The sequence below is a fragment of the Harpia harpyja genome, chromosome 12 (genome assembly GCF_026419915.1).
Source record: "Harpia harpyja isolate bHarHar1 chromosome 12, bHarHar1 primary haplotype, whole genome shotgun sequence".
Lineage (NCBI taxonomy): Eukaryota > Metazoa > Chordata > Aves > Accipitriformes > Accipitridae > Harpia > Harpia harpyja.
This window is the reverse complement of record NC_068951.1, coordinates 44,543,226-44,565,520: the sequence shown is the minus strand read 5'-3', so window position 1 is coordinate 44,565,520 and position 22,295 is coordinate 44,543,226. Positions and strand designations below refer to the sequence as shown.

The 22,295-nt window shown below is 52.3% G+C and overlaps 1 protein-coding gene and 1 long non-coding RNA gene across 5 annotated transcripts in view; one reads left to right on the top strand and one right to left on the bottom strand.

Moving 5' to 3' along the window:
* P2RY1 (purinergic receptor P2Y1) overlaps window positions 1-5,239 on the top strand; it is a 39,656-nt gene extending 34,417 nt beyond the window's left edge. For 2 of the 4 annotated variants that reach the window (XM_052803367.1, XM_052803365.1), the window contains exon 3: window positions 2,130-5,239. In XM_052803367.1, the coding sequence (XP_052659327.1) occupies window positions 2,198-3,289 (1,092 nt within the window). In that variant the 5' untranslated portion in view covers window positions 2,130-2,197 and the 3' untranslated portion in view covers window positions 3,290-5,239. Of the gene's footprint in view, window positions 1-1,307; window positions 1,554-2,129 lie in introns of those variants that run through there. The other 2 variants (XR_008237466.1, XM_052803366.1) reach the window with 2 other exon arrangements.
* A 7,588-nt stretch (window positions 5,240-12,827) lies between these two features.
* Window positions 12,828-21,818, bottom strand: LOC128149136 (uncharacterized). Its single transcript, XR_008237545.1, has 2 exons — window positions 21,732-21,818; window positions 12,828-13,612 (listed from the first exon to the last, which is right to left on the bottom strand). It is a non-coding gene; the product is annotated as an uncharacterized LOC128149136 (long non-coding RNA).
* Between the last annotated feature and the right edge of the window lie 477 nt (window positions 21,819-22,295).

Genomic DNA, 22,295 nt, shown 5'->3' with positions numbered 1-22,295 from the left:
TGAAAAAGAATCTTCAAAGTAGTAAATATGCGGTTAGTGGATGAGTACAAAAAGAAAAAAAACCCTAATATACAAGAAGAAAAGGTCTCCGTATTTACAAAATTTAAGCCGTGGCTTCAAAGTCGTAGTCTGTGTAACTTGCCCCAAAAGAGATGCCAGGCTGGCAACTCCATCTGCATCCACTTGCGTATTCCTACAGGGATACAATATGCAGCTGATTTCCCAATTAAGCTTTCCCAACAAAGTAGTTTTATAATTTAGACAGACTCAAAAGTTTGAAAAATGAATACATATTCATGAAGTACTAATAATCCTCCGTCTAGAACACAGCTTTTAGCTGAGAGGAGATATGACTAGCTCATGTATCACTCACCACACATCTTAACTAAAATGTGAACAAGGAAGAAATGGCTGAAACCAGCAGATTGTGTTTTGCTAAGACAATAAATAATAATCGTATTCTGACTCAAGCGCCAAATGTATAGCGCTTAATTAGAGGTCAGTAGAGCATATTTCTGCTCAGCTGTTCCATTTACAGCAATTAACATGTTCTCGTAGCTTCAATTGGGTTGCAGAGCAGATTTCAAAGGGCTGAGCGAAAGCAGGATCGGGGAGGTGGCGTTGGGCCGCTCGCAGCAGCAGCAGCAGCAGCAGCGCAGGAGCAGCACGCCCGGCCCCGACGGTGCTGGCAGCCTCCGGGGAAGATGGCGGACGGAGGGCGCTTAGCCCAGGCGCGGTGTCCTCCTCCTCCTCCTCCTCCTCCGTCGCCACCGAGGACCTGCAGAGCACCCTGCCCTCCTCTGCCCCGGCCGGCGCTGGGCCGTCCCGCGTGCCCGCGCTTCGCCGGCGTCGTGCCCCCCACAGCCCCCCGGGGCGAGGCGATGCCACTCCACGCCACGCCGTCGAAGGCGGGCGGCCGTGCCTGCTGGCGCTGGCCTCGCCTGCGGCGACACGCCCGCCGCGCCTAGCCGCGCCACGCGGACCCGCCGGCCTGCTCCGCTACCGCCTCTGCCCCTCCGAGCCCCCCTGCCTCGGGTGGGCCGGCTGACGCGGCCGGGGGCCCGCGGGTGGCGGGTGTCGCCCGCAGCAAGGGCTGTGCCGGGGGGGGGGGGGGGGGGGGCGGGTGTGTGTCACGGTCTCCCCGAGCGCCTGCAGCCCCTGCCCGTCACCATGTGCCGCGGGCGGGGAGCGGCGAGCGCCGCCCGCCTGCGAGGGCGGCGCGGAGGGCGGGCGGCGCGCCCCTGGGCCGAGCCGGCGCCTCGTCCCTCCCGCCCGCTCGCCCTCCCTCCCGCAGTCCGCCCGGGGCCGGCGCGCTGCCTCCCGCAGCGGAGGGGCTGCGGCGGCGGCGCCGCCATGGAGGGGCGCCCCGCGCCTCAGGCGCCGTAGAGCCCGGCCGCCCTGCCCTGCCCTGCCCTGCCCTGCCCTGCCCTGCCCGGCGATGGGAGCCGGCTCGGCCGGGGCAGCTGCGGGCGGGACGCCGCCCCCCGCCGGGCGGACGCTGCCGGCGGCGAGGAGAGGCGAGCGCGGGCTGAGGAGGGCGCCGAGGGAGGCAGGTGGGGGCGGCCCCGGCGGCTCCGCGGAGCCGGGCTGGGGCGCGGCGGCGGCGGCGGCCGGGGGCGACGCGGGGAGCGGGGCCGGGCGGAGGTGGCTGGGGAGAGCCGGGCGGGCTGAGGCCACCTGGGGCGGGGAGGGAGCCGGGCGGGCGGAGGTGACTTCGGGGAGGCGGGCGGGCGGAACCGCGGCGGGCTGTGGGACGAGGCCGGCGGCCGGGGCGCGGCGGTGCTCGGCTGAGGAGCGCGGCCGGCCCCGCTGCCCCTTCGCGGCGCTCGCCCTCTCTCCTCTCTCGCCTTTTCCCCGCTCTCGCCCCCGCTCCGCCTGCCCTGCCCGGCCGGGAGCGGGAGCGGGGGCCCGCCGGCGGCAGGCAGCTCCCCCCCCCGCCGAGGTGTCCCCGACGTGCGGCGGGGTGGGGGGGGGGGACACGGTCCGCGCCCCACGCTAGACCGACCTGCGCGGGTGGGAGAAGGCTGAGCCGAGCGCAGCCGCTTGGAAACCCGGTGGCGGAAAGCCGGGCAGGTTCCACCTTCCAGTTAGGTTTTCTTTGCTCTTTTCTTTTTTTTTTTTTTTTTTAGATGCGCTGCTGTTCCCGTAGAGACTTTGTTGCTTCCCCTCAGACCGATGTGACTCTGGTGGAAGGATCATGACCGAAGTCCTCTTCTCTGCTGCTTTGAATGGAACTGAACCCAACCTGTTATCCAGCAGCGGCTGGTCTGCGGGAAACGCCACCACCAAGTGTTCCCTGACCAAAACCGGCTTCCAGTTCTACTACCTGCCCACCGTCTACATTCTGGTCTTCATCACTGGGTTTTTGGGCAACAGCGTGGCCATCTGGATGTTTGTCTTCCACATGAGGCCTTGGAGCGGCATCTCGGTTTACATGTTCAACTTGGCCCTGGCTGATTTCTTGTATGTCTTGACTCTGCCCGCCCTCATCTTTTACTACTTCAATAAAACAGACTGGATCTTCGGCGATATCATGTGCAAGCTGCAGAGGTTCATCTTCCACGTGAACCTGTACGGCAGCATTTTGTTTCTAACGTGCATAAGCGTGCACAGGTACACGGGAGTGGTGCACCCCTTGAAGTCGCTGGGGAGGCTGAAGAAGAAGAACGCGGTGTACGTCAGCACCCTGGTCTGGGTCATTGTGGTGGCCGTGATTTCTCCCATACTCTTCTACTCGGGAACGGGGATAAGGAGAAATAAAACCACGACGTGCTACGACACAACAGCTGATGATTACCTGAGAAGTTACTTCATTTACAGCATGTGCACCACCGTGCTGATGTTCTGCATCCCATTCATACTGATTCTTGGTTGCTATGGGCTCATCGTGAAAGCTTTGATTTACAAAGATTTGGACAATTCTCCTCTCAGGAGAAAGTCGATTTACCTGGTTATTATTGTGTTGACGGTCTTTGCTGTGTCTTACCTTCCCTTCCACGTGATGAAGACCTTAAATCTAAGAGCCAGGGTGGATTTTCAGACTCCACAAATGTGTGCCTTCAACGATAAGGTTTATGCCACTTACCAAGTGACGAGGGGTCTGGCCAGCCTCAACAGCTGCGTCGACCCCATTCTTTACTTCCTGGCAGGCGATACCTTTCGAAGGCGGCTTTCCAGGGCGACCAGGAAATCGTCCAGAAGAAGTGAACACAACGTGCAGTCCAAAAGCGAGGAAATGACTCTCAATATTTTATCAGAGTACAAACAGAACGGAGATACCAGTTTGTGAACAAACGCGAAAGATTTCAGAACAGTTTGAAAAAATCCTCCGCTTTGAGACAGTAGGATACTGTAGTGCTACAAGTGTGTGAGGAAAATCTACCAGTCTCTCAAATTCGCTTTAGGTAAAGCCTCATTTTCTGATCTTAGAAAAAGCCTAACAAAGTCAGTGGAAGATTTTTAATGGAAAATAACGTGTCAAAATTCAGCTTTCCTTCTCCTTACAATATTCTCATTTCTTTCCGACTTGTGTCAGATAAAGTAAAATGAAGTAAATCCCCTGAAGGAAGAAAGCGATCCAAGTGCTTCTGTTTTAATGACTTAGTCTCCCACGTTCAAAAATGTTCTCAATCAGCCTCTCTTTAAAAATAGGAAATAAAAATAAGAAAGAGCAGTATCTTCTCGTCTGAGGCTCAGTCCACATGCCTAGCCTTTCGCTCACTTGCCGTTGTAAACACGTATTTAAATCAAAGTCACGATGCAGTTATCTCACCTTTGCAGTTTTATTACTTCTTCATCTACTTCTAGTGTTGATAATTATTTGATAGTTCGGTAGCATTTATGATTCAGTCTTCTTTGAGTGCCGGTGTTTTACAAAAGGTAGGCTTACTGATGTGTGCATGATTATGCTTTCAGATTACGATGGTTGTTCATGAAAAATCTGGACCCCCTTTAAAGGCAAATTGGCTTCCAGGTGAACTGACACCTCAGCCCCTGGCAGACAGATAAGCAGGTCGCTCTAGGAGCTGGTGCAAGCAGGCGCCTGCTTTGCGCGTGCACGTAGCGGTGCGTTTCGTGAACAGATGTCGGCGGGCGAACGCGTGCGGAGGCGATTTGGTTCTGAGCGGCCGACGGTCCCATCCTGCCTTCCGTGCTGAGGAAAACCGGCGCGTTGTCGGCCGGAGGAACGGCGGGACGGGGCTGAGCATGGACTGGGCTCGCCTGGGGAGTGCCCGCGCCAGCTCTGCGGAGCTGGGGGCGAGACGCCCGTCCCAGAGGCTGACCAGCATCTCGCTGCAGCGCGAGCGCCTGACTGCCGGCGTTGGGAGCCTTGCTGGAGTTCTTTACGGGTAAAACGTGAGACGTGTGTGTGCTGAAAATAACTGTACCTTTCAGACAAGTAAAACTACAGTTGCTCGAGTTACCTGCGTTTTCGTTTGGTATGAAAATATTTCTGTTCCTGGCAATCTTTAGAGGCAATGTAAGAGTTGTTTCCCAAGAAAATAATCGTTACGATGGATAATATAAATGGATTATATATTATATATATATATATATATATAAAAAATAATTGGGGGGAATTAATTTTTTTGTACTGTGACAAATAAATTACTGTATTAACGAGATGTTGCGATATACTACAGACTAAATCCGGCCCTTTATTATATATCTTCTCCAAATGTGGAACAGGTCATGCAAAATTAGCCAAACTGCAATATTGTGTAACACAAGAGCTAGTGATGAGAGCACAGACGAAATCTCACATGAGCAGTCTTACTCATTTCTCATATTTTTAAGAAATGTATTTGAAAATATTGTGTGCTAAAAATGGTATGAAAGCATGCTCTAAATTATAAATTTAGTGTACAAAATTAAGTTCTATGTAATCCTACGGGTGATTTTAACAGATCTGCATTCCTCCAGTCTTCATAGTAAAAAAGTAAAATATTTATATTTTACTTACTAATTTCCAGTGATTGGTAACAACAAGAATAGCTCTAGTTATTTTTTGACAACATCGTAAAGCAGCTTCTGTTCACACGTACAGCTTCTTAATCTGCCAAGTCCCTATTTATTGAACTTATTTATTAGAAAGCTAAATGTAAAGTATGTAAAGTGTGGTTCTCCGTGTTCATATTCAGAATTGGGCATTAATGGAAAATTTAACAGCATGTTTCAATCACTGTAATACTGTGTCTTCTAACAGAACATCTTTGTAATAAACTCAATTCCACCCTGACTATTCACTGTTGATATGTAACCTAGTGATAAATTGAACTACTGATTTATAGCCTAGAGATAAATTAAACTACTGCTTAGGAAGCATAGCTTCTTAAGGCAATATTAAGATCTCACTTAGCCCTATAAGATGAAAAATGTAGAGGTAGTGAAGAAATCCCGACCAAGGGTCAATTGCTAATTAATCCCTACTGACAAAAGACTGTGGAACAGCACAGCCTATTTATATCACCGGAGAATGAGCCTGATTCACAATAAATGACTTCTCCTATTATGTGATTATTTGAGACTTCATTCAGCTGAGGCGTGTCTTTTTTGGAATGGCAGAGGAATTAAATGGAGAGAGCGCATAAAAATAGGATATTCTCTGAATCTGCTTCTCTAGGTTTAAAATCGTGTTCATTTCCCAGCGTTTCGTGGTCTATTTCTCTCTTTTCTTTCAGTTAGGAAATAAAATGTTCCACTAATTCATGTCTGAAAAAAGATCCTAAACAGACACAGCAGAATGTAAAACCGCACACCCAGGTCGGTCCTTATGTAGTTACTTGCAGTCTTTTTGCAATATGTCTCTTTAATATGGCAAAGTTGGCTGACTATTACAGTGTGTATGAAATCCAAGCGCAACAGAATTCTGCGGGCCCAGCTATAGCAGGCTGGGCAAGCTGCAGGAGAGACCCACGGTCTGGATAGACGCCCTGCCAGGGAGATCCACCTTCTGGAGCTCAGGACAGCCGTGCCTCTCTTACCTTGTCTTCCCTGCAGTCCTCTGGGTCTCGGACACCTGCAGTGTTTTTATGCTTTCCTCGTGAACCCGTTGAAAGCTCTCTCTGTTTCATCTTGCTTTGCTGAAGAGAACTCTGCAGTTGGCCAGATGATTCACCCAGTTCGTTACTGAGGTCTGTTCTGATACTTTATTTAATGAAGATCACTTTTACCGATGATCAGCCGTGGCAGGCAACTGCACTCGGCATCTTCACCTCACGGAAGCGTACAGGAGCCTCCCGCCGAACACTGAGAAGGATCATTAAATGCATTTTACACACAGTTTATTTTCCATCTTTCAGATCCTATGGCCTGCAGAGCTAACACCTCAAACCGCATCCTGCTCCGATGTGACACCCTGCTGTACGAGATGTCACAGCCTCCTCTGAATCCAGCTGGCACTTGAAGCCGAGCCTCACAATCTCATGTAAAGTTCCTGCTCTTTTTTTTAAGCATTGCTGTATTTGACATGGGGTAGTCACAACCTCTGTGAAGTCACACCAAATTCCTATCTCCTCCCACACGATTACTTTTTACCTGCAACATGACGGAATCGTGTCTGTTGGGCCATCCCATCGGAGAGGAGGCTGGTCAGACGGGGGGGATTGGACGCCACCGGGACAAAAACCAGGCAGATCTTCTCCAGGCAGTGTGATGGCTGGAGCCATTAGCTCCTGGGGAACTTGGCAAGTCTGTGGTTAAATATTTGCCTTTTGGCACTTACCCTTATTATAATACGGAGGACAATCAGTCCACCAGCGTTAGAGGCCCAAGGTGATTTCTGTGTTTATCCATAAACCTCTGTGACGGGAATGGTCCAAGAAGCCTTTCCCTAAGCCACTCGACGGGAGTTTCTGATCTATCCGATACGCAAAGAGAAGGCAATCTCAGCTACAGCCTTTGGGCTGTTAATTAATAATCAATGCTGACGATGGGTTGGGTTTACTAGCAACTAGATTCAGCACATCGTCTCACTACAGGGAGACCACCTAAAACTTCCATCTTCGCTTGTTGTGCTGTAGTAGCCTTCAGCTAGCAAATGAGATTAAACGTTTTATGATTTCACAGTCATGCTTTTAACCTATTTTTTCCTCTGGGTATATTTGGGAATCTTTTAATAACTACAAATCATTCACTGAAGACACCAAAAGGTTTGAAGTAAATAGTTATTTAGAGCTTAAGTTTTGCCAAAGCATTCTACAATGCTCCACGCTGAAACAAATTATTATTCATTAGCTATATTTTGCTTCCTCCAGCTCACAGGGTTACTCTTTTTTCTCGTTTATGCCCATTAACTCTTACATATGGTAATCTTTAACACAAAATGAAATCGTTATGAAACCTGCGCATGATCTGCTGTCAGTTTGTACATTCTTGTAACGCAGCACCACGGATTTTTTTGTTTTAATCCAGTTCATATGACACCAAGTTAATGAAATAATGATGAGACATAGGGAACCAGAAGTATCTTGCCTGACCCTGTTCTCAGCAGGAGATTGCACTCGATGCCCTGGTAAGCTGCCTCCCAGCCCGAATTCCCCTGCGATCCTGCGGCAGTTGGCCGTGGGAAGCTGCAGGGCCATTTCTGTGGCTGACGGCCCGCGAGCGAACGCCGCAGAGCATCCCGCTGCCTCCCTGGCCGTGCCCGAGGACAGAAGCTGAAGATCTGTTTCCATAGTGTGGGCCCATAGACTAAACCCCCGGGGTCATGCTGTATGAGCCCAAAGAGGGGTCGCGCCGAGTTTTCCTGAGCCTGGCATCCCCTTCCTGGATGAGGAAGGACAAGGTGGGGGGGACAGCGGGACACAAGGCTCCCGGCGCGTCGGGTGCCTCTGGCGCGGGTGCCCGGCCGAGCTGCAGGAGCCGCGGCTGCTCCAGCTGCAGGGCTGAGTCCGTCCGGAGCCCGCTGAGCCCAACGCGCTCTAGCGCTGGTCCCGCCGGGAGCTGGGCAGAACGCGTTATGGAAAGGGGCAGTCCCACCTGGAAAGTCAGGGCTGTAGCAGGTAAACGTGCTGGCCCCGGGGGTGCCAGGAGACAAAAAACCTGCTAATTGCCTTTGTGGGGTTCGTTTTTTTTTTTCCTTGTTACTAGTTTTTGTCTTCAGATTGGTCCAGAACAAAAACATTAATGAGGAGTGGTTTGTCTTAACACAGGTATTACTTCTGTGATAAGCTCATTATTTTTCAAGTCTATACATTCGTACTTGTTACCTGCCATGGTTAGTCTTCACCTCTGGTAAAATTTTTGAAGGAAGCTGTAGGCCTGAAGTTGAATTTCAGTATGAAAAAAGTATTCCAAGCTCCTGAGCAGCTGTGCTCAACATCTGCCAATTGCAAACTGGGGATGGTGCAAGCGCTTGGACAGTATTGCTGCAAGGGGTGAAACACTGACGCTCGGGTGGACGTTGGTTTAGACAACGCTAAAAGCCCTTAACTTTAAAAAAAACTCACAACAACTATAGCTGCTTGAATAGGACTCTTTCACCCTGCTTACATTTGCTGTATTATTTCTAACTTCAGGTGCGTTGCACTGGATCAGAATCTACTACAGAATAGTATTTCCAGAGCCTAACTGTATTGGCACAGTAATTTCAAATACTTTGAAGACGTACGACTTGTGAATTAAAACCACTACTTATTTTGTGGCTGTGAATTACAGTGTGTTTCAAGGATATACGTGAAAATGTTTATTTTTCTATTGTACTGTGATTTTAATATTGTTGAGTAGGTTTAATTTTTGTGTAAATACTAGTGAAATTTGACTGCAATGTCTGCAGAGACAGTGCTACTTGGTATTTAAGCTCAGGTTATGTAACTGCTTTAATTAAATAGTAGTAAAAAAAAAAATCCCCTTATTTGTCTATAATTTTAATGAATAAAAAGATTTTGTTTTTTAATAAAGCACGAGGTTGTTTGCATGTACATTTACTGTTAGGCATGGCTTTTGAAGTCGTAACTATTTTTAGTGGCAGCAGAACTGCAGCCACAGAGTTACTGGCACTGTACCTAGCAACCTCACTTTGAAACCGCTCCAATAAAATTATGAAACCCTTTTTCTGCCTTTTGTATTATTGCAATTAATTCATGTTTCCAGGTGATTCTTCAGGCAGCGCTATGTACTTAAAAACAGATAATAAAAGGTTTGCAAGATTATATAAAGTTTAAAACCTTGCAAAGAACCAGGCAGATCAACTGAGAAGCAAAATAAGTGAGTAAATGAATGATGCTTCGTCTTGCAGGATTTGAGGGGACAGCACGTCCGCCGGTGGCAGGTGAATGACCCACCTCCTAACAGAGACAGAGGCAATGTGTGTGCGGTTCTGCGGGCGGCGGGCTGACCCAGCACCCCCTCCCCACCCGCTCCGAGCATCTCTCCCATTTCTAGCATTTGACCGGAGAAGAACCTGCTCCCAGTCCCTCTCTCCCTTTTCCTCTGCAGCTCCCGCTCGGCCTCGGGTATTTCTTCCTCCAGTTACTGTCCAGCATGTGCCACTGTGATCTGACAGCCTGGAGTGCATCGCCCGGTCTGGGCAGATCAAAAGCTAAATCTGTCTGTACAGAAACTTCCTTTTTTCCTCTTTGGCGATGGCTGCTGCCTGTTGATTTTGTTGCAGAGTGCAGAGTGACTGTTCCTTCCCAAACGGCTTAACATTTAAAACCCAACTAAAATATTTAACCCCCTTTTTTATCCATCCCTTGCCTGACAGTATAGGTATTTCAGATTTTATGCCGACCTCTATTTTCATGCCATTGACGTGTTTCGCTGCCTGCAGCCACCCTGACTTGACACAGTGCGGAGTTTCGTTCTGCTTCCCTCTTTATTCCCACGGGACAGCCGCGGTGCCCGGAGGCAGCCCCGCTCCCGGGGCCTTGGCCTGGGGATGCTGCTGGGATCGCTCCGAAGGGCCAGGGGTGCAGTCGCATCCCGGCTTCCCGCAGCAGCACGGCTGCTTTGGGGGACAATTCCTGCCGACTTCTTGCTGTTCCAGTGACTGCGTGAGGCAAAAACCCCAGCACACGGACCGAGGACCCAGACCCTCAGCCGGCGCTGCAAGGGGAGGGACGGATCTCTGTTGTTGAAGACTTTTTGATCCTGCAAACTGAAGGTATGGGTGTGGGGCGCTGACAGTGATGCTGGGGTGCAAACTGCAGGTACATGGGGTATAAGAGATTGGTATTTCATTTATTTCACCCGCCTTATTTTAAGATTTATTTACCTCTTTTTTTTTTTTTTTCTCATTCTTCATTTATCTTTGCACTTCAGGAAAATGTTTTAGCTTTGCTGTAGTATCCCTTCAATTGAAATGATATTTTCTTGTCAGTAAATGGATTCCATCTTCAACAAATAGTGCTATCTCATGCCTTTCCAAAGTGCCCTTTCCCATCCAACACCCTCTAAGACCCGATGGCCTCCTCTACCCTCAGCACAGAAACCTTTAAATACTCACAAGTAAGTCAGGTCTAGAAGCATCGGGGTTTGTAAAGCTCTGCTCTTGCTAATTATATTTAACATAAACAGCAACACACAGTGTGTAAACACCATATTTTAATACTCGAACTGATTGTGCATTTATTTCTGGCTTCCTTTAGCCATGGCCTAAGTGTGCAAACGCAGTTTGCTGTCACCCTGGCAGATGTGAGGCAACTCGTGAACATAGGGAATATTTGTTTATAAACTTTTTAAAAATTATCCTACTGCGTTAGAAAATAGAAGACAAGCCTGTGGCAATAGGCAACGGGCTGAATAGATAAATAATTAAATAAATGGGGGTTTTCAAACTGTGCAGCTCGGGTTTCTGCTGCCAGCATCAGGCTCCTGCTCTGATGGGAGCGGGAGGGAGATGCCGGGAATGCCGCTGTACGGTTGGGGCTGCATTCAGGCGGGCTGGGCTGGGAGCAGGTCAATGCTGGGAGGCTACCGGGAGAAGTGCCACATTCCCGTGGGGTTTACCCCAAATCATTGCCAGCAGCGAGGTGGGCAGCCGGTGCGCAGCCCCGCCGGACTCGGTGGGGTCCCGGCCCTGCTGCCTGCCCCGCAGCCGTGCCTGCAGCCCCGCGGGGCTTAAACCTGACCGAGGGTTAGGCGTGAGAGATGCAGAGTTTTTGGTGCCGCTGAGGCTGAACCAACCGTAGTCTGCTGGCAGAAATATAAATACCCAGAGACTTCACGAGTTACATGGCAGCTGAGTGTGGGTGTCACAAATGCTAGCAGTGCCTCTACGTGAGGTACCGAGAGGACAGTGAAGTGCTGGGTGTATTTATAGCCCCCGGGGCGCGCACACTAGCACAGCGGTCCTTGGGGACCGGCGTCACCCCTCTGCGAGGTGGCAGCGACCCACCGCCCTCCCCGGCCCCGTGGTGGGAGCAGGGTGCCGAGGTGACCACCCTTCCGCCAGCTTGGCCGCTGCTCCTGGCCAGCCGCCGGGCTGCGCGGACGGCTCAGCTCACTGGCAGGACAGGAGCAGACGTGCAGGAGCTGGACGGGCTCTCTGCACCTACAACACCCCCGCCTCGGTCGGGGCTCTCGCTCCCCAGCCGGGGTCGCGGCAGCCGGCACGGGGCAAGAGCCAGCAGGCAGGTGTCCTGAAGCCCGGGCGTACGCCGGACTTCCCAGCTGAGAATCAGGCAGCGAGTCCCACGGGAAAACCCGTTACCAGGGTCCTGAGCGGTTGCGCCTCTGCCTGTGCGTGCCCCCCCCCCGGGCTGCTGCCTGCCTGCAGGAGCATCCTTGTGTCCCTGAGTGACCACTGGAAGATCCGGTCATTTAAAATGCTCAGAACACCATTTACCCTTCCTGGCATTCCCATAGAGCCAAGGAACAGCAGAGCTATTTATGTAAATAATTCATAAAAGTCTTCTCCATTCAGTTTCTGGCTCTTCCGTGCAGCAGCCGCCCTGCACGCTCCTCCCGCAGGCTGCGGCAGCAACCCAGGGACAGACAGAAATCCGTCAGCAAGAGCCCTGCCGCTCTCATGGACCTTACCCGGCAGGGCGAGTGCCTCAGCTCTGGTTTAGTGATGGTAAGAACCAAAGCCAGGTCCCGATACGTGATACTGGCCGTTGGCGGGACCACTTCCACGCTTGCGCTGTGTGAAAGAACGCGATGGCTGTGAGCGCACCGCGACACAGGGACCGGGGCATCCCTCCGACTCAAGGCCAGACACCCAGGACACGGTCACGCTGGGCTTGGTCCCGGCACGCAGGCACCCACTGCCCCGCTGGCAGCACGTGCTCTCCAACAGAGATTTCTCTGTGAAAGCGGGGTTGGTTGGTCAAAAATGCGTTTCCTTCCACTGCGAATAATGGCCTTTTGTAGGAAACTGATTTTTCTCCAAGACGGTTGCTGAGAAATGACCCAGCCATGGAGTTAACTGCCAGCTCAGTGGAGTTCGGGTGAGAGGCGGGCTGTAGAGCTGCTAGTGTCAGCTATAGGACATCATTAGCCAGCATTTGGGTTATCGTAGTGCTGCAGCCACACCTTGATATCAGGCCACCCAAAGAGCCAGAAGGGACTGGCAGAGGCGGGGAAGGGACGATCCTGCACGCAGCTGAGCATCCCGAAACGATGCGCTGGAGGCTTGGGGCACAGCCCTGGCACCTACGGATGAGGACTTGCTCGCTTGGTCTCTCTGGGACCCAGCTGGGAGAAGCTCTTGGGGGTTATACGCAGTTTTCGTACCACATATTATGCTATTATTAATTTCAGAATTAAAGAGTACTTTTAAGAAACCATGTAAGTTTAATCCTTTGCAGACTACTTGCATGGTAGAATTTGAATATCCTCAGTATAAACAACTAAGTTCAGTTATACATGGAAAACAAATAAACTTTGCATTGTAGAGGAGAAATTATTTATTTGTTTGGCATTACTGGGCCTTTTTAATGGTAAATTTGTTGAACGACACTGCCTTTACGAGAGGCTGCTGCTCTTTCCTTAAAGGCTCCTCTGACCGTCCTGCGAGCGAGCAGTGTCAGCACTGACCCTGGTGACCAGGAACAATTCCAGCACGGCTGAACCCCTCCTGTGCTGAACCGGGACAGGGGTCCGGACCTGCCGTGGGTGCCACAGTTGCTGGAGCCGACGACGTTGGGCTCAAGCAAACTGAAGTCCATCTCTCCCCCTTTGAAGGTTGTGCCTGACACTGTGATGTGCACATCTGCATTAAAGAGAAGAACCTGCGGTTCTGTCGTGGCTGCTTTGCCTGGGCACAGACCCGCTCTGCACGGCCCCGCTGGCACCGGCTGCCCTTTGGCTGGCTCTTCCCTTGGCCAAAAATGTGTCAGGCATCCCCAGCACAGCCAGAAGCTGCTTCTGCACCACACACCCCGGGGACTTGCTTCACTTGCCACACTGAGAAACTTTTTTCTGCTCCGAGAAAGCTTCAGCAGCAGAGAGAAACGCCTCCTGAACAGCAGGTGCCTTCAGAAACATAGATGAATGCAAAATGAAGTCATACAGATTCTGTCTCAGCGTACGGACAGACCAGTACATCCCATGTAACCAGTAAGAGCAGTACATCGTGTGGATTTTGTTCCTGCTCCAGGAGAGCTGTGAATTAGTGGCGCTGCCCCACAGCATGTCCCAGGGGACACACGCAGCTTCGGCAGGATACCTGGGACCAGCGCAGGCAGAGATTATAAAATCCCGGTTAAAAATAATAAACCACTTTTTGCTCTAGGGAGGGGACTGTACCTATGAATTCTAGTTTACAAAGTCAAACATAATTTCTGCAAAAAGAAATCACAAATGATCAGCCCCTTCGGATAATTCCATAGGTGCTCTTCAGCCGCCGGCAGCCGGAGGAGCCAGCCGAGCCCACGGGACGAGGAGACAGTGAGGCTGGACAACGACGCTGCGAAGAGCCCGCGTTGTGCTGACAAGGGGCAGGAGCCAGGACGGAGCTGGGCATACAATCATGTAATTATTTTTTCCACCAGCAACTCCCATTTCCCTGTTTTCTATTATATTCATTCCCTAACTGGCAATGATGTCCTCTACCACGTACCTCCATGGCAGCTGCTCAGGGCGGCACGGCTCCAGGGACCACCGGCTGGAGCCCGGCTGCTGAACCAGCCCATCCCCACCCCTGTCCCCATCCCGTCCCCATCCCTGTCCCCATCCCATCCCCATCCCAGCCACGGGCTCCATACAGGGCCCCAGGACCTGGCCGGGTGCTGCTGAGGATGGGTTTTGCCTCTCCCTGCTCCCCTCAGCCACAGTTAGGCAAATAGAACATGAAAAATGGCCTTGCAGGGTTTTTGTAGCAATTACCAACGCGATGACAACAACCAGGCCAGATAAAAGCAGCGCGCCCAGGCTCTGCCTGGGCTTTCTTTTGAGCTGCAGCTTTCATCTGCCTCAGCAATGTGTCAGGACACGTTTGGCACAAATAAAAAAGTAAGTTGTTGTTTAACATTCTTGTGTATTACTGAGCGGTGGCAGTGATGCTTCCTGTAAAACATATCTGCGAGCGTGGCAAAGCTGTTTGATATTACAGCCTTATTTAAAACAGCATTTAGATAGTAAAAGCAGTCATTTCCCTCCATCCCCACACACCAGCTACCCATTAAAATTCCTTCTCATGCTCTTGCACAAAGACTAATTTTGGCAAGCGACTGACTTGCCCTAGATTTTTAAAAGACTACTTGTTTTAAAACAAAGTCCTTCGGGGAAGGGAGAGAGCCGGGAGAAGGTCTGCTTCCTCTCCCTGCCCGCCCCAGTCCCGTGATGGCCCCGACACCCCTCAGCCCATCACCCCCGGCCCAGGCGGGTGCAGCAGCATCTTCCCCCCCCATGGAAGGGGCTCCTGGCCCCGCGGAGGGGTGCTGGAGGGGAGCGGGAGCTTGGGACACTGAGCAGGAGGAGCCAGGGGAAGATTGAAAAGCTGCTGTTTGCCTTGACATTTATACGCTAAAAATAAAGTTTCCAAAGTTAAATGGTTTTAAAAAAAAATTATGCCGATATTCAGATATTACTTAAGGGACTCAATTCAGAGTAAAAGCTCTGGTTTTATAAGCCGGCTTTCACTACCATCAGAATAGCTTTTCACCAAAATGATCTTTTATTTCGAAGTTGTTTCCTTTCCTTCAGACACTGGGCAAAATGTCACTTCACAGTGATAACTGAGCACAGCAAAAATCAGAAGAAAAACGACCTACAGGTGTCCAATGTAACACCACAGAAAATAGGTACAGAGAGACCCATGGAGGCAAATTAACAACTAAACCCTCACTTCAAGCAGATGGAGAAGGCTGACTTGACTGTTTGGATGTGATTCAATGAAAATGTTCTCTTGCCTTCCCTTTCTGCATGGGGAATAAATCTGCAAAGAAAAACATTTCTCTTTGCTGTTTGCTGGCAGGACTAGTATCATACCAGCGATATCTAGCATTGCTACAGCCAGCTTCATATGTGTTTCTTAATAAGTACACTGAAAAGCTTCTTTGCTGGCTCTGGGATCATCAACAGGTTACTAAAACGGAGAGGTTAAATACCACTGAATACCAGCGAAGACCAATCCCCAGTAAAGGGCTGTATAAGCACTTGCCTTTAATGGACGTACGTAAGCAAGCAGACCTGAATTTTTGGCTAGCAGCTCTCTGCAGCACTCCCATCCCAGGCCACGGTGCCCTGCAAGGACGGCTCCACAGAGGGATGCTGCCTTTAAAACCTCCGCGGGCGCTCGCAGGAGCCCTGCCCGCAGCCGGGGACGGAGCCCAGCGCAGCCGCAGCACCCACCTCCCCACTCCAGCCGCCAGCCGAAATTCACCCCGTCACCCCATGCCGGGCTCGGACAGCGAGAAGGGGCCAGAGGTGTACCCACGCTGTCACCCGTGGGCCGGATCCGCGGCTGCTGACGCCGGCGGAGAGGCTCCACGTTGGGTTTGCAGCCCCGGCACGCGGCCCCGAACCTTCGCCAGCGGGTTTGGTCAGCGGCTCTGCTCGTTTAAGCTCTCCTGCAACTGATACTGGAAGGGATGACTCAGCCCTAAGTATAGTTATCTGCACCCAAAATAGAGCGGAGCCCTGCCTGCAGCTCGCCCGGCTCACGGGGTGCGTGTCAGCCCGCTAACGACTCCTCGCTCCGCCGGAGCTGAAGGTGCGATGCAGAGCGGCAGCTCGCAGGCAGCACGGGCTTTTCACCTGCTTCGGAGCAATCAGCAGCCATCCCGGAGGGGATTTTGAAGTAAACCTTCAGAAATTAATTCGCTTTTCTTCCCAGAATTGCATGGCTACTTTGTATTTCTATAGAAACAAAAGCTTTCAGTTGCTGTTTTTCTTAATCAATTTATCCTAACCAGAGAGCTTATGAATAGGATCAATTTACACTGCATCTAAAAATACACTATCAACTACATACGTACATATCTAAGGGGGGAAGTATGTATAACTACGTGCATCTGCATGAGTACCTAAGATGCTAAGATCCAATTGTAATTTATGCTATTTTTTTCCACTTTAAATGACACATTTGAAATTGCTTACTGCAGTACTCAGCCTCGCAGGGAGAGAAGTTTTACAGCTTCTGTCTGAGATGTTTTCTACCACCCTCGTTTTACAGGGGCTGAAGAAACAGGTACTACCAGCGTGTTCCCCCGAAGCCCCCTGCACTGCCCGGGGCTCGGAGCCACAGCCCTGGGAATTCGTGCTGGCCAAGAACATGCGGCAGTGAATGCAGCCCCATCAGCAGAACAGCCCCCTTCCCCAAAGGTCCGGTATCCCAGTGACCAACTTGCTTTAATATGGCCCTTGCTGCAGTTACCATAAGCGTTTTAAGAAATTCCTGATACTTTGCTGTAAAGGGTGGGGAGGCAGAAAACGTGATGCACTGGCAATAGACAAATGGTGCTTTGGTAATTTGCCCCTGTGCCCATAGGAGTCCGGAGCAGATCTAGAAGCACTGGTAAGTTCACACTGGTGGGAAATCTCCAGGAGGGAGCAGAGGAGCCGGAGCCACTCAGCCCCATCGCCCTTTTCGTCAGCATCCAACGCCAAGAAGAGGAGGGGCTGTGTTCTGGGCTCTGCTTTGCCTCTTAGACTGAACTGTTTAAAATATCAAACAAAAGAATTTGCCTCTTAGGCTAAGACAAACTTATATTAAATTGTGACAGGGTCTACCCCAGCAAACCCCAGAAATAATTTGCACACTGTGAGACGCTCCTGCATCTCCTCGGTGCGACCCTGCTGCCGGCAGGAGAGGCGCTGGCTGTGCTGCTGCCTCGCCTTCCCCCACCGCCGTGGTACGCCCAATGGCAGCTAGTGAATACAAACCTTCGGCTTAATTACTGCATTATGACTAACCTCGCTGTCATCACTACCTGTAATTAAATGCCAGATTTAATATTTGAAGCTAAGCAGGTGACATGGCAGGAACAGAGGCTGCCCAGAGCAGCCTTGCTGGGGCGCGGTATTTCCCAGCCCCATTTTGGAGCCAGGGCGCTTTCAGCAGCAGCCGCCAGCCCCGCTCCTCCTGCACTACCAACACGCAGGTGGGACAGGCTGAGCCCACGGGGCAGCCGAGGGGGCTCGGGCAGGCTGCAGCCCCCGGCCCACTGCCCCAGGGTGCTCTGCGTCGGGCCGATGGGGGGGGAAGAGACCCAGCCTGATGCTGGGAGGGAAAAGGACTTAGGAAGTAGAAGTCAGATGGCTTTGGCCAAAACGAGGACAGCAGATTCATTTTACTATGGCAAAGTGCAGTGAATTACTAATTTTCTACAGGTTTTTCTCTGTCTTCTGAGATAGATACCCTCATCTTGCTCAATGTTGCCAAAGCAGCAGCTCCTCCGTTTGCCCATGTCGGTGCTTCTCGAGGTGGATGTGCTGCACCTCACCTGCAGCAGCACGAGATACCGAGGGGCCCTGGGACATTGGGGCTGAATCAGGCTGTGCACCCCCAGAAATCCCCTGGGATGCCTGGACTGAACCAGGCTGTGCACCCCCAGAAATCCCTGGGATGCCAGGCTGATCTGTGCTGTGCACCCCCAGAATGCTGGGGCTGAACTGGTCTGTGCACCCCCAGAAATCCTCCAGGATGCTGGGGCTGAACTGGTCTGTTCACCCCCAGAAATGCCCCAGGACACCAGGGCTGAAGCGGGCTGCGCACCCCCAGAAATCCCCAGGTGGAGCTGCAGCAGCACACCCGCCGGGCTGGTGCTCCTCGAGAAGCTTTTGCTCTTTTCCTAGTAATACTTTTAAGGGTATAAATATGCATATGAGATCACTCAAAATGAGTCATTTTTCAGTGTCATCTAGTTATTAGTTATATTATATGATATTTGCCAGCTCATATTGTAAACAGTTACTTTATATAACATATGGAGAAGTGTGTCAGGCTGCCAGTGGTTTTCAAGATCTCTGCTTTGAAAATGATTTGAGTGTGATGCTCGTTTTCATCGACTCCAAACCTGTAAAGTTGTTAACACCTTTTATCCAGTAAAATGAGGTGTAATGCAGGTGCAGGTGTCATGAAAACTTTTGAACTACGCTCTGCACGTGAAGGAGATAATTTCCCAGATGCCTAATGCCCTTGCTAGCACTGATACTGTGATTTGAAGAAAAGTCAACAGCAACAAAAGAAAAAAAAGGTCCCTGTAACACTATTCAGTTTTATGCAGGAAGCATGCGTCAGGGCTGGCACCGCTTCCCTTCCCATAGATCTGCTTGGACTCTCTCTTGTAAACTATCGGCTGATGCTGAAGACTCCTGCTCTCCTTACAGGCTACAATTTGTCATTTGCAGACTTTAATGTAAAAATATGTAGGCGCAATCTGGAGATGTGCAGTTCCAGGTACTGAGCAAGGAGGGTCACTCCAAACCACTCAGGCAGGGTCACCGGCGACAGATTCCCCACCGCCATGCACCGTCACGCACAGACAGCAGAGCGCAACTTAAATCTCCAGCAAGGCGGGAGAGCAGCGTTTTGGTTCCACTTTGAGAAAGGACGCGGGGTTTGTGGCGCGCAGCGGAACGAAACAGTCATCGTCTGTCACTGCCTGGGAGCGGGCAGGCAGAGCCACCACCCCTGCTCCCATCGCGGTGATGCACGTGGGTGCTGCAGGACGGAGCAGGTCTGGGCTCCCGGCCCCGGCGTTCAAGCACGGGACCTCTCCACCGCCCTCACACCCCTCGGACGGGCGTTTGCCAAGCCGACCCCTCTGCCATCTGGTTTTGTTCTGCGGCTGCTCAGACCGGCCTCAGCGGCAGCGCGGAGGCACAGCCCGGATCCCGGCTCACTCCCACGGCTGGGCTCGGCGGGAGCAAACCCGGCACAAACGCTCTGGCTGCCGAAACACGCGGCGCTGCCTGGGGCGGCAGTTCCCGGGTCGGAGCGGGATGGCGAGGGCCGTGGCACAAACCCTGCGCCCGCATCCCTGGGCGTACGGCTCTCGCAAGCGGCTGTGCTCGCCAGCTGCTTTTAGCTGGCACGAGTTTGTCCTTAGCCCCGTGGAGGAGAAAGCAGCCTTGTTTTAGGAGAGAGCTGTGCTGCGTGACGAGACTTCGTCCCCTGTCGTGCTCGCGCTGGCAGAGGAGGTCAGCCAGCCCGGGGGCTCGGCTTTCCTCCCGGCCACGGCACGCTGGGCCCTGCCAGCAGGGACGGCGACCGAGGGAAAAGGCGGCGGTGCGAGAAGCTTGTCGGGGCTTTGGGGTAGCTGTGGGGAGAGATGCACATCGTGGGTTTTATTCTGCAGGTCTTGCACCCTGAGTTCAGCACACACAGCATGTACATGTGCGCAGCAGGAAGGGAAGGGAAGGGAAAGAGGTGTCCGCTCAGTCTGCTGGCTCAGAGGCAGTGACACACACAGCACCCACAGGGTCCAGAGCGTGACGGTGCCACCACCCACCCAGCGGCTGTCCCGGCCGGCAGCTGTGGGGACAGGACTTGTCCCCCATCACCGTCACGGAGCCCCCTGAGCCCAGCCAAAGCACCCGCCCTCGAAAAAAGGAGAAGTTGCACAGGAGAGGCTCTAGGGGCGGCACGGACACCGCAAGTGTTCAAATGGGCTTTGCTGTGGCTGGCGAGGGGCCTTTCTGGCTTGGAAAAGGGACAGACCACAGCTTTTATTTCCCCTCAGACTTCTGGGCTGTGTTAAAATAAAAGCAGTTCTGCCCCAGCCCAGTGCAAGTCAGTGCTGTAATTGCTCAATCACCAGGAAAGGTGGGATGCTGGGAGACAAGCGGCACGCGCTCTGATGAGCTGCTCTCAGCCCTTTCCTGGTGACTTGATGTCTCGTGGCTTGCAGGGAGAGATGTATGCTATTATTTCAACTTTGTTTTGACTGATAATGAGAGGGAAGGGGGTGCTGGAGGCTGCTAGCATTGTTTGATTTAAGTAACTTCAGGAGAACTTCTCAGCGCTTGTCTTTGCTCAGGTAACAATCCACGCTGCTTCATTAACCGTCCCCGAGCACCTGGCGTGTCAGGAGCTGGTTATTCGGGAAGCGGTGCAGGCAGCCAGCAGCGACACCTCCCGAGAGGTGCCGAGGCTCCGGCGTTTTTCCTCTGCTGGATGCCCTGAGCCCAGCTGGTTACTCACTGCCTCTCCTAAGCAATCGCCAAAGCGAGTGTGTCAATCTCTCTGGTCGCCATTGTATCTGAGCCTCGGTGCCTTTAGCATCCGCTTCTCCCCCCAGCCCTCCCCCGGGCTAGGGGAACGCTGTCCGCAGGAGAGAAGGGGACGAGGAGCGATGGGGATGCCCCAAACCTTGTGGACAGTCTGTGGAGCAGCAAAGTACTGAGTCAAAAGCCCTAACCACCGCATCAGCTCTCTCAGCCGGGCTGCAACTATAAAAGCCATTTAACTGGGATATAAACTTTCTCCAACAAATCTAATACATTTGTTTCGGTGCCAAGCGACCATTAAATGAACATAGTCCAAAAACCACATTAGCATGTCCTAACCAGCGAGTCCCAGGGATGTCGAGGGCAGCTGGAGAGAAGGGGTGCGGGCTCCAGCCCAGCCTGCTTGAGCTGCAACCTCACCAGCTCAAGTGTGCAAGCTGGTGGTAGACGGTCCAGGTTCATCATGTGGGAGCAGGGGCTCAGTCTCACAACCAACAGCTTCAAAATGATGACACAAGGCCTGATTCGGCCAGGCAGCACTGGCGGTGGTCCTGAAGGCCAGGGTGCTGGCACAGCCCTCGATCCCCAGCACCCTCAGCAGAAGCAGCGATGCTCAAGGCAACGTCAACAGATAACTCCTGCCACTGCGTAAGGTAACTGATGCTGTGGACAAAACCTTTCACAGCTTCTGGAACACAGGCAGAGAGAGGAGCTGAGGGTGAGAAGCGAGGGCAGCCGGCATGCCCTGGGAGAGCCGGCAGAGGAGCAGCCCCGTGCCCAGCTGGCATCCAGCGCCGCGGTCCAGGGTCCTTCCCCTCCCCACCGCTTCTGCTCCCAGCATGGTTCACCTTAGCCATAAACTCTCCATAGAGATTTCAAATCAGTGATAATATGTGCTGAAGCGTATTCCCAGCTGGCAGCGTGACGGAGGAGCTGCATTATCTTTCCTGGCTGCACTTTCAGCTTAGGCAGCGAAGCGTGAACTGGTGGACGCCCCCCCCCCACCAGCGCTCCCCAGTTTCCCAGCCTCCCTTCAAAACATCTTCCCAAACCTCGCTGCTGCCACCGCTCCAGAGCTATATTTAGCTGCTGGCTGTCATGCTCTCTCTTAATTGTCTGGTTAAAACATTCAGTAAGATTTCAGAGCTAGGTTTAAAAAATTTGGTTAATACCTTTTGCACGGCCATTTGTTAGAAATGCCCAGCAGCGGTGGCAGGAGGATGGCACACACGTGCCCTGATCTGTCCTCGAATAGCACCCAGCGCTTTCATCCCCCCTGGGGGGGCTGCGGTTCCCCGGGCTGGCGGGGGAAAAAGCAAAAATTGTGATCTTTCTTATTGGGCTTAGTACCGGGTGGAAGAGCTCTACATGGCTGAAAACTGACCTGGACAGTCCCTGAATCAAAGCTGCTTTGTACGAGATACTGATGGGGTAGAGAAAGCTTGTGCAGGTGGAAGCCAGAGCTCCCTCTGCAGCTCCAAGACATGACATTTCTCCCGTACCAACCTGTGGTTTCCACCCCCGTCACGGTGCTCCAGCAGAACCAGGCACCCCAGGGACCCCGCTGTAGGGTCACGGAGCTGTAGCCGTGCCCAGCTTGTCTTCAGCCACCCCCGGCCCCCCCCGTGCTGTCCCGCCGGCCAAGCGCAGACCTGGCTCCCCTCTCCCGGCGATGGAACGCACGGACGGTAGCGGCATCGCTGGCTTCGGACTGCCAAGTTCCCGAAGGCACCCAC